The following is an 11,161-nucleotide window of genomic DNA, read 5'->3' on the forward strand; positions in this document are numbered from 1 at the left end:
TTGTTAATAAACTGTAACGGTTGCTTTGTTGTGCTCTTAAGTTTGTAAATAGGTGTACAGTGTATTTCTGTCATTTCAAACTGACTCCGTTGAAGTTGAAATAAATACAAGCTTTCTTGAATTATGTGTTTGCATTTTACTTTTGGTTTGTTTTTTTTTGTTTGTTTTTGGTTTGTTTTGCCTCCCCTGTATCGGAATGGTGTCTTTAGAAGTGTTTGTTATTTACCCATTGTGCAGCAATAACTATACTTGTTCAGGATGGCCTGAATTGCTTTTTTCAGGTGACTGGTGTACTTAGCAGAACTTTGCAGGAGAGGAATGGGATGAGTACATGATAATGCTTAATTTTTGAATCTTTTTAAAGGATTTTCTTTGGAGAGAAGATAGTGCCAATTCCTCAGTGTGGAAGAAAGAATCACTTGTGTGATTTCAGCTTTAAATGACTAAGTTTGGAAAAATAAACCTAATACATCTTGGAGGAATTCTAATATCCATGAATGTTTATCTACTGTTTCAAGTTTGCTAGTCTGGAGTAAACATTTCAGAGTATACTCTAACTGCCCCGTACTCAACTACGACTGGACCTGGTGATAACCAACTGAGACCTTGGTTCCTAATCAGTGCTTGTGTAGGCATTTAACATTTGGGTTCATCAGTGTAGCATTTACAGATGTTTGGATAGACTGCATTTCTTCAGGTTTTATATAGTTAGGAGAACCTTTCTGGTTGTGTTTTGTAAAGAGATGAAATTACTTTCACAATGACCTGCTTTTGATATCCGTGAAATAAGGTAGTCCCAGTGAGTTTATTTGCTGTCATTCCTTGCCCAGGCAACTTCTTCTATTTTCTTGAATTACTGCAAACCATGTGATATTGTTGGTTTATTTTTACTTTTTACTTGGATTACTGGATTATTTTGAATGTTCATTTTTGGTCCGTTTCTTTCCCATCAAACTTCTTTGCATTGGTGTCCAACCTTTTGGCCTGCCTGGGCCATGCTGAGTGAAGTGCGACTGTCTTGGACTGCATACAAAATATATTTTATAGATAATGAACAAAACTTTTATTTTTATATTGTTTATTAAAACATAAAAAGAGGACAACAAAAGCGTAACTAAAACGAGTGGGTTGGGCACAAACGGTTTGACGAATTCTCTATCAGCAAGGTTTTACACGTTCCAGCACCACTGGAGCATCTCTCCTATGAAGAAAGGCTAAGTGAACTGGGTCTGTTTAGCCTTGAGAAAAGAAGACTGAGAGGGGACCTGATAAAGGTGTGAGGGGCAGAGTGGCGAGGCCATACTCTTTTCAGCAGGGTGTGGAGACAGGACAAGGGGAAATGGCCAGAAACTGCAGCATAGGAAGTTCCGTGCAAATGTGCGCAAGAACTTCTTTACGGTGAGAGTGACGGAGCACTGGAACGGACTGCCCAGGGAGGTTGTGGAGTCTCCTTCTCTGGAGATATTCAAGACCCACCTGGACAGCTACTTGTGCAACCTGGGGTAGGGAACCTGCTTTGGCAGGGGGGTTGGTCTCGATGATCTCTGGAGGTCCCTTCCAACCCCTATGATACTGTGATTCTGTGAAGAAGAGTTTCTTGTCTACGGGATTGCCCTTTGTGGTTTGCTGTTGGCCTGACTTCAAAATTTTCTGAGAACTTTGAAACAGCATTTAGCCTGAGATTTATTTCCCGTTCTCCAATCTTTTCTTCCATTCTCCAAGTCTCACTAGTTCATTAGCAACGGCTCGTTGCTCTGTAGAGGCAGTGACAGTTCCTTCATGCTGCTTGTTTGTGATAGTACAGCTGTAGTGTCCTCTGGAAGTGATTTCGTGATTTAACAGCTGCAAGTTTTCTTGCACTGCTATTCTTTGTCTTTTGTGTGATTGAAAAATTGACTTGCAAACACGAGTGAGAAGAGAAATTCTTTCCCTTGAAAAATATGATAGTTAAATCGCTGCTGCAGTTCACCTACATACCCGCATTTCTAGGTACCTTTGAAAATGTAAACAAATATAAAAGTGGTCGTCAGTATTTCTTTAATCAAAGTAGTGTTAATTTTTAGGTGACTGTAGCTTGAACGTGAACAAAGATGCTGAGAGTCAGTTCAGTGACAACAAGCTCTGATACAGGTTTCTCCACTAGGCTCTCTGGCCATGAAATGTTTCTTCATAAGAATAACACGCGGTTCACTTCTGTAGATCCTGACTTGTAAGATCCAATTCTCATTCCAAGCTGCTTCTCTTGTTTCCAGACTGGAGAAGAGTTGTAGCCCTATATTCTGCCGTATTATGTCCTCTCTGGAGTAAGAGTGGTGTCTTCTACCTAACTTTCAAATGGCAAAGTAAGCCTGACTACCACAGTACGCAGCTCTTGCATAGCTCTCTGACCCAACAGCGTCATCAGTGTCTGCTGGGTTTTGTATTAGTGAACGAGGACTTTGATTTCCCTCTCATCAGCTCACGCTTGACACTGCCATCTTCTTTCTCACCTCTTCATTCAAATACAAGATAGAATAAGCTGACCGTCTCTCAAATTTGGCTTTCCTTCCTAAGTAGAAATAAATGCATCTGTCGCGAAATTTTGTTTAATCTTTCCACAGGTAGTTTTACACTTTGAGGTCCTTCGTGCTTCTGTCCGGATCTTCTGTTTTCTCCCACCTGTGGTTTGGTTATCTGTCTAGACTGACCTTTTTCAGGGCTAGAGTTGACCTTTTTCAGGACTTGAGAAGAGTGCATCGCTCATGACTCTTACGTAGGTGACAGGTGAGCGTTTCTGCATTTTAAACAAGTGTCACACCTGGAGGCATAATAAATGCACAAAGTGAAAGTCATGGCACAGTCGTAAACAGTGGGCCGTACTTAGCGTATTTTTTCTTTGCCTTTCTCAGAGTTGTGTCTGCTTTGTTCCACGTTCAGCACAAGTTCAACCAGCTGCTCATCTTGACCCCCATCTTGTTCTTCTGTATAGTTCAAGTTAATTTTAGAACCCATCAATACGTGCCTGTTGAGCAGGATTGTTCCTCCCCTTGTGTAACCTTGCTCTGCCTGCAGTGAGATTTACATTCCAACACGCAGCTTTGAATGACGGTTTGATTGCTTGTCGTTAAATCACCAAACAAGCTTTGAAACCAAGAAAAATCTACAAGGTAAGCGCAGGATAGGAAGCATGTTGAATTTCTTGTGGTGTGATTTCCTTGTTGATTTGATTGCTCTTTTCCCTATCGAATGTAAAATGTCGTAGTTTCAAATATTTTCTTCCAGCTTTTGTGGGTAAAAATGCCACAAGTGGAACAGCTGTAACAGTGGGTTTTTCTCATTGGGCTTTTGCTCCTTTCCATGAAAGGAGAACCGAATGTTTTGGGGAGTTTTCTTTGTAACAGGACAGCTTTAAGTAGACGTACAAAATACCCGAGCTTCCTTGGGGGCTGGACTTGCGCTGTGACAGAAGAAAAGTCCAGATACAAACAAGAAGTGCGCGTGTGGGTGAGCACGTGCGTCTGCATCCGTATAGGCCAGCCGGCGCGGCGCCCGCACGATGGCGCTGAGGCCCTTCCGATCCGGCTCAGCAGCCCTCCCTCTGCCAGCGGCGGGTAGCGAAAGTGCTTTGCTCCTTTCAAACACACCCGCATCTCGGCACGCTTAGCCGAGCTTCGTAGAGCTATGCTGCTGTTGTAGTGGAGCTCCTTCAGCTCCTGCATTTCCGTGTCACCTGTGGTGAGCATCTGCACTGCAGCGCATTCAATGTCTTTCCCCTCTGTCACTTCTGGAGTTACCTTTCACGCAGCCGCCCCGCTTAAGAGATGTACTGCCTACGTGTTGTTTCAGAACGGTGCTCAGCACTTCTTGGACTTCTGTGCCATTTCCTCTACTCAGAAAGGATTGAAAAGTCCATAGCAAGCTCATCTGAACCACCTGGGGTCAAAGGTTGGGCTGCCCTCTGCATGCTGGCACCCAGTGCCTGCATTGCTTGAAGTTTTTCCGGTTTTCCCATGAACATCTAGCGTTGTTCCTCAGTACATCTGTAACAGTCCTTAAGACATCCCCTTGAAAGCTCTCTGAAGTGCAAAATTATTACCAAAACATAAATGTTTACAGAAGTGGCATCGGTTTCACCTCTACATTCTATGAAGCTTACACAAATGTCCTTTGCACAAAGCAGAAACTGCATGCCCTGTTTGTCAGAAGCTCTCGGGAGATGTTCTCCCGGGCACGTAAGCTAGGCCTTCGCCCTTTAGCCTTGTTTCAGCTGTGTAGCCTCATACACACACACCTTGCAAACAAAAACTACAGCAAAAGACTGCCAGAACACCAACTGCAAGATGAGCCCTTCAGTTCCTTACTCATATTGAACCTTAGCAGAGAGTCTGACTGGAGAACAAGGTATATTTTGTCTTCCCCATTGTTTTTATGTCAATTTTATCAACAGAATGCATAATTTATTGTGAACTGATTATACTTGCAGGTTATTCAGAATTAAAGCTTCTCATCATCACTGTGATGAAACAGTTCATACGTACCAGTGCCAACTATAACTTGTTTGCCTGTTGCTGCTGACTGACATCTCAGTCAGGAGAGCTCATGGACCTATTCTTTATCTTACGTTCTGGGGAAATTCCTGCTGAAAAAATAATTAGGCAGAAATAGAGATCCTCTGTAGTTTCAGAGCAAGTATGGGAGATCACCTTTTCTGAGGAAGAGTTTGTTTCTGAAGTTGCTGAATTTAACATTCATAGATCCTCCTATGAAGTTCGTCTCTAGTTTTTCCCAGAAACACTGATGCAAAACAAAAATGTGATTCTACTCTGGGAGTTTACAATGCGTTTCTAGTAAATGCTGTAATCTCCTGTTATTTCTGAGTGATCGATGGGATTAAGATTTCTTCCTTTGAGAAACAAAGTTTGATGTTTTATCATACAAAAATTCCAAATTGCACCTTTCCTGCTGGATGCTGAAGACTTCTTGCGCTCAGAGATTTATTGCTGAAAGAAGGTGTCGTTGTTTCAGTGGGACGGGATTGTGTTGCTTCACAATGTCCAGTACAATGCTGTGTTTTGGCTCTATGAGAAAAACAGTGTTGATAACACATGGGTGTTTCTAGTTGTTGCTGAGCCGCGCTGCACAGAGCTGAGGACCCCTCAGTCTGTCCCACTGTGCTACTGATGAGGAGCAAGAAAAGGAGCTGAGAGGCACAGGGTACCCAAGGAGCTGGCCAAGGCGATATTCCTTGTAGAAGGAGAGTTTGCAAAGGAGTAGGAGTTAATCTCTGGCTTTCTTTTCAAGTGCTTGGAGACTTGCTGGGCACCAGTTGGTGAGTGGTGAGCGACTGATTGCTTGTGCATCACGTGTTACGTACATATATATGTATGTCATAATTATTTTCCTGTTCCTTTTCTCAATCTTTGTAAATAGTTTTATTTTGACCCGTGAGTTCTACTTTGTTGTTTTTTATTTTATTCTCTCCCCCATCAAACCTGGAGGGGGGGGGTTGAGGGAGCGAACGAACAAACGCCTGCGTAGTGCTGAGCTACCTCAGGGGTTAAGCTGCAATAGATGACTTCTGAAATTCCAACATTTCTGACTGCTTAAAGTGTGTTCTGTATAAGTCTTTTTCATCGTAAATGTGATGTCTCGGTGTCACTTCATGCCAGATGGGGGAGAATGAAAATACCGGGATAGAAGTGGAAAAGGACAGGTGTACTATCCATTAAGGTAAAGTATTGTACCTCATGAGCAGGGACAGCTGAGATCTCATTGAATGTGGGTAATTTTGACCATATCTGGAGAAAGCTGTTCAGTAATGCTTTCATGTGCATGCGGTTAACCAAGAAAGATGTAGGTATTCTTGTCTGCTACAGTTTGCAGCGTTCTAGTCTGGTGTAAACATTTCCGAGTCTGTTCTAACCGTCCAGTCCCAACTACAACTAGAACAGGTAATACTGAGGCAGAAGCAGTGGAGGCCTCTGCAGTGGGGTGCTGTGGTCTCCTGACCTCCCCGTGCCACCAAAGTCCTGACGGCGGGATAAGTGTCGCCGGACGGGATGAGGCTGAGGGCTGCCCCTGCCCCCTCAGACTGCCCCTCGAGGCGCAGCAGGCGCGGGCACGCCTGCCCTCTGCTTCACAAGCGAGAAATCTCAGCGCGAGAGCAGGATCCTGATAAATGCCGCTTTGCAAGCAGCGATCGCTGAACGTAAGTGAGGCGGCGGTTACGTGACGTACGGCCCCTTTGGCGGCGTCGGCCGTTTGTGGTTGCCTAGCGACGTGCGGGAGCGACCCTGCTCAGCGCGGGTCCGTTTCTTTCCCGTAGGACGGCGTTTGCTGAAGCTCGGGCGGTATTGCAGGGCGGGCTTTCCCCTGTTTTGAACAGCTGCCCGTCGTGCCTGAAAGCTGTAGGCTAGAGAGTAGAGAACGCCTCGCCCGGTACCTTCAGCGTGACTTTCGGCGATGTCTGCCTAGCCTTGTCCGACTCCGTACGTGCGTTTTGCAGGTCGGGTAGGAAGGCTGAGCTGTGCGTTGAGACATCCCGGTTTTTTGTGCTGCTCGCGGAGATCAAAACTGTGAGTGCGTGAGAGGCAGTGCTGTCAGCGAGCGAAGGGCCTGTGACCCAGCGCTGTCCCATCGGCCGCTGTAACCGCTGAAGTGTATCAAACGTTTTCTATTCCTTATTAGCACTTACGGACACTGCATGTGCACTGCCGGAGCTTGGCGTGAGGGCGCAGTGTTGTAAGGCAGCTGAATCGCTGTCCAAGCTGTAGGAAGCCGGGCAGCACCGAAGTGCTAGAGTGCTTTTTGCCGTGATAGATGAGGGATATCCTGACAAGCTATTTCAGAGTGCAGATATAGACTGCAAAGATGGCCCCTGTAGTATCACAGGAAGAAGCAGCAGGAGAATGAAGTGCAGACAAAATACACAGGTATTTTTAAGTCAGATGTACTTCCTGAGGGTTATTTTGGTGTCCTGCCATGCTGAATCAATTACGCTTTCCTTTTGTGTAGCAGATCACTGCTGAGACTGAGATACACTGAAGGAGTTAAATAGCGGATTTAAAAACCAACAGTTGTGCTCTGGCATGAGGTTTTCTGATTTTTAGTATCCTCTCAATAGCCAAAGCTACCTGTTAGACTTCATCGTGCCTCTGAGTTCTGCTTTGTGTCAAACTGCATTGGGTTATCCTTTATAATACCAGCGATTTATTAGGTGCTACAGGGATAAGCCATTGCACTGTTTTGTTTTGATACGCTTTTATTCCAAATGGAGACTCTAACTGCAAAATGAGATGACAGGAAAGGTTATGTGGAGGGGGACTGCTTTTATTAAATGGTATCTGCGACTATTTTCATCAGCCATCATGGCTCTAGCAAGGCTGTGCTACACGCAAAAGGCTTTTTCCCGACGGGCAGCTGTGGTGCAATTTAGTCTGACAGGCAGCTCGGTACCACACGGTTTGCTCCTTGTGGTGAGATGGAGGGGAGAATAGGAAAAAGGTTACGCTTGTGGGTTTGAGATAAAGAAAGTTGAGTAGAACAGAAAAGGAAGAGGAAGCAAGAGTCAGTCCATACACACAAAGCAAACTGCAGATATCGTTTAGTCTCATATTGCCTAACTGAGGTTAGGAACTCTACGTCATGTGTTGAAAGAGCGAAGAATAACTTCTCTTTGTATTATCTTGCAGAATGGAACCAAATTCAGACGAAGATAAACTTTTCAGACCGTCCTATGTAGCTAGTGTGGAGCTACCTGAAAGAACAGGACTAGTAAACGTGGAAGATATTAAAACAAATCTCTCTGATGAGTTTAGTTCAGCTTCTTCAAGCTCAGACATGAGCCGGGTAAGAAAGCTTTAATATTAAAATGAATTGGATCTTTTAAAATAAACGTCATTCTTTTCTTGGTAAGAAGAATTAGAATCTTTAAGAGGAGGTGACAGTCATCTTTTCTGTGCTTTTAGACTGTGCGTAGACTAGACCAAGATGCATGGTGTTGCTTTGATACCTTATGAGGTGCACCACTATCAGTGGGTGAAGCTAACGTCACCTCAGAGAAGCACAGTGATGGAATACTTCTTCTTATGGTTGGCCTGAATGCAGTATATGAGTGTACTGTGGTATTATTTATTTTGAAACTCTAGGCTCTCACAAGGAAGTTTAGCAGGGGCCAAAGCACTTGTGAAAACAGAGAGTGAAATATTCCTGCTTCCCGTGTCATCAAATGAGTCTGTTACATCAGGCTGATGAAAAGAATGCTGTCTTAATGTGCTAATCATCAAACAGAGGATCTAGTCAGATTTGTAACTTCCAGCTCTTTCAATTTTAGAGGTCTAGTTTGGAGCCTAGGGGACACATACAAGTTTGCCTGCGCATTAAGCCCTTTACAGCACTGGAAAGAGCAAATGGATTGCAGGTACCACATCTACTTTATCTTAAAAACAAAAAGAAAAAGAAAAAGAAACTACCAGACAACAACAACAACAAAAACCCCTTAATGTGTACTTGTTTTCTTTTCCCCATAAGGTGACCTTTACAACACTTCTGATGCCTGCATTACTTGTGCTTCCTTTTAATAGGGGTGTGTTTCACTTGAGGACTCAACAAGCGTTATACTGAAACCCCCTAAGAGCTCCTTGAGTCGACTGATTGAAAAAACTGCAGGACAGACGATACAGAAGTTCACCTTTTCACGAGTAAATGAATTATCTTTAAATGCTTCTAAGTTATTTGTGGAAGCAGTTGCCTGTCTTCTGTTACTTAATGTAAAGCAAACAAGTTTCTCTTAAGAGTGCTCTTTATAATTATAAACGTGTATCTGACTCCTACAAGTATGTAAGGATTGCTTAAACAAACTAAAGAGATTAACCAGCTTCTTGGTAACGTTCAGGTGTTTGGACCTGAAGCAACTCAAGAAGAATTCTTTGAAGGTACTATGAAGCAGCCAGTGCAAGACTTCCTAGAAGGATGCAATCGTCTTGTTTTTACCTATGGCATTACAAATGCTGGGAAAACCTACACATTCCAAGGTAAGAGTAGATTTTTTTTTTTTTTCCTTGAATTAGTTTCTTAAAGCAGGATTTACTTCTAGAGGAGAGAGATGTTGTGACTTCTTACCTAGTGACTCAACAGGCCTTGTGCGTTGCCTTCTTTTGAATATTAGTAGCCTTGGAAAGTCTTCTTCCATGACATATATTATTAAAGTGAGAACTGTAGTCACCCTCCGAATTTGCGTATACGTGCAGTGATAGTCCTTTGTAAGGCAGCAGGAATTTCAGAGAGATGTGTATGACTTCCTTGTCCAAGTACTCCAAATCTTAGGGGGAAGAGGAAGCTGTGAAAACAAATGTAGATCAGTATGTGAGAAGGGTGTAAGTCAGTCCACACTAGAGTAACTTTGGTTTTGGTTCCTACAATAACAGTGTGCATCTTAAATGCTGTTTTTTATTTGAAGAAAGTATGTCTGAGTTTGTTGGATTTATCGTAGGCAGAGATTAAACATTTTGAAACATTTGATCAGGCTATTTCCATCTTGTTTCAAATTTCTGGGTTTAGTAATAACAACATCATAGAAGATTGTCTTTCTTAAGATTTAATAGTACAGAAATAATACATCAGTATTCTTTTTGGCTGGAAGCAGTTGTTATTTATGTTTAAGACTGTCGTAACAAATGAAATGCTTGAGTTCACAAGAAAACAAATTCCCGTATTTCTGTTATGCACTTTTCTGTTACTGTGTATTCCCAGCGGTTCCGTATGTGATCTTGGAACTGAGTCTTTCTCATAGTATTACATTTTTAGGACTTAGCTATTAAGAATCAGCAGGGTAACATCTTTCAAAGTTCTCTTTTTATGCGGCTTCCATACAGCATTACCTAACTTCTTCTGCGGTTTGTCCTCTCTTGTGTTCATGACTGACTTTCCAAACACTTCAGAGTGCACGGTGTTTGGTGACATTGCAAAAATTAAGGCATGGAGTAGGCAAGACACGGTGGTAGTTGTGTTATCCAGGAAAAGGCAATGGAGAGAGAAGTTGAGTTCCTTGAACAATAGTTACAAGGCTCCTAGATATTTGTTTGTATGGTTTGTGGGACGAATACAGCAGTGTTGCTGTGACATCTCTCTGGTTGTACATCAGGATTATTTCAGACAGGGGAGGAAGCCTGGAAAACAGTAGAAAATTTGCAAATTAGTTAAATGTGGGATTTGATTGCATTTTTTTTTTCCCCTTCTCTTAAGGCTAAGCTTATGCAGAATATCCCGGCTGTTTTCAAGTGATGCCCTGTAATGTCTAAGGAATGGGTTGTGTTTCAGAAACTGTCTAGTAACACTGCAAACATTGCTTCAGACTGTAACTGGCCTCTAAATTCTTTGTGTGTGCCTTGAAATTCAAATCAGTTATCTTCGTCTTCATTTATGTTTGTATGTTGTTCACGATAATAACGGGGGCTTTTCTTTCGTGTATTGCTTACAGGGACAGAAGATGATGTTGGTATTTTGCCAAGGACAATGGATATGTTGTTTAAAACCATTGGAGGAAGGCTATACACAAAAATGGATCTGAAACCTATTCGGTGGCGAGATTACATAAAACTGACTAAAGACCAAGTGAGAGAAGAAACTGCTCTTAAAAATTCATTGCTTCGTCTGACAAAAGAGGTAGGAGACTACTTCACAAAGAAACGATGAGTACATGCATCGTGAGAGAGCTCAATGCGATCCTGTCCATTGTGTAATGAGACAGGTTTGTGTGTTCACACGTAGTGAGACAGGTTTGTGTGTTCATACGTAGTTGTTTATTCATCTTTCTGTTCCTGTCGAAAAAGAATGAAGCATCATCTTAGTGGCATGCCACTCCATACTGGAGTATTTTAGTTGTGGAGTTAGCTTGATCTTATTGATGAGTTAGTTAAGGGTGCGTCAAAGACAGGTGGCAGTCCAATTCTTTCTGAATAACTTTGAGAGCCCAGGCATGTGTTAAGTCTGGCTCCAATCTGGATCTTAAAGTGTGCCGGGGGAGAAACGACAACTGTCTTCTACATGTGCATGAACCAAATCTGTGTAAAAGTGTTCTAGGTTTAGTGAGGATGTGGAAAAAAAATGCAACAAACAGCTGTATGCTGATCTTAACTCTCTAATGGAGTGGGATGAGATGTGATCATGTGATAGAGGTGCCTCC

General features: G+C 42.8%; 2 protein-coding genes across 6 annotated transcripts in view; both read left to right on the forward strand.

The window, feature by feature from the left end:
- The window catches only part of LOC104911971 (kinesin-like protein KIF20B), a 44,601-nt gene that overhangs the window by 29,941 nt on the left and 3,499 nt on the right, over positions 1 to 11,161 (forward strand). The window contains exons 26-29 of the mRNA XM_031554579.1: positions 4,463 to 4,535; positions 7,671 to 7,827; positions 8,873 to 9,011; positions 10,457 to 10,641. Coding sequence (XP_031410439.1) covers positions 4,463 to 4,535; positions 7,671 to 7,827; positions 8,873 to 9,011; positions 10,457 to 10,641 — 554 coding nt within the window. The remainder of the gene's footprint in view (positions 1 to 4,462; positions 4,536 to 7,670; positions 7,828 to 8,872; positions 9,012 to 10,456; positions 10,642 to 11,161) is intronic.
- LOC104911970 (kinesin-like protein KIF20B) lies at positions 5,452 to 10,686 on the forward strand. Of its 5 annotated transcripts, none has more exons than XM_019617647.2 (7): positions 5,452 to 6,187; positions 6,305 to 6,911; positions 7,671 to 7,827; positions 8,312 to 8,398; positions 8,562 to 8,678; positions 8,873 to 9,011; positions 10,457 to 10,686. In XM_019617647.2, exons 3-7 carry the CDS (start codon positions 7,672 to 7,674, stop codon positions 10,669 to 10,671), a joined length of 714 nt encoding a protein of 237 aa, XP_019473192.1. In that variant the 5' UTR covers positions 5,452 to 6,187; positions 6,305 to 6,911; position 7,671; the 3' UTR covers positions 10,672 to 10,686. The 5 variants fall into 5 exon arrangements, with proteins under 5 accessions (XP_019473192.1, XP_019473195.1, XP_031410304.1 ...); XM_031554444.1 differs by lacking the exon at positions 5,452 to 6,187 and having other exon boundaries at positions 6,231 to 6,554; positions 6,667 to 6,911; XM_019617650.2 differs by lacking the exon at positions 6,305 to 6,911 and having other exon boundaries at positions 5,453 to 6,187.

Source organism: Meleagris gallopavo, chromosome 8 (genome assembly GCF_000146605.3).
Source record: "Meleagris gallopavo isolate NT-WF06-2002-E0010 breed Aviagen turkey brand Nicholas breeding stock chromosome 8, Turkey_5.1, whole genome shotgun sequence".
In the NCBI taxonomy this organism is placed as follows: domain Eukaryota; kingdom Metazoa; phylum Chordata; class Aves; order Galliformes; family Phasianidae; genus Meleagris; species Meleagris gallopavo.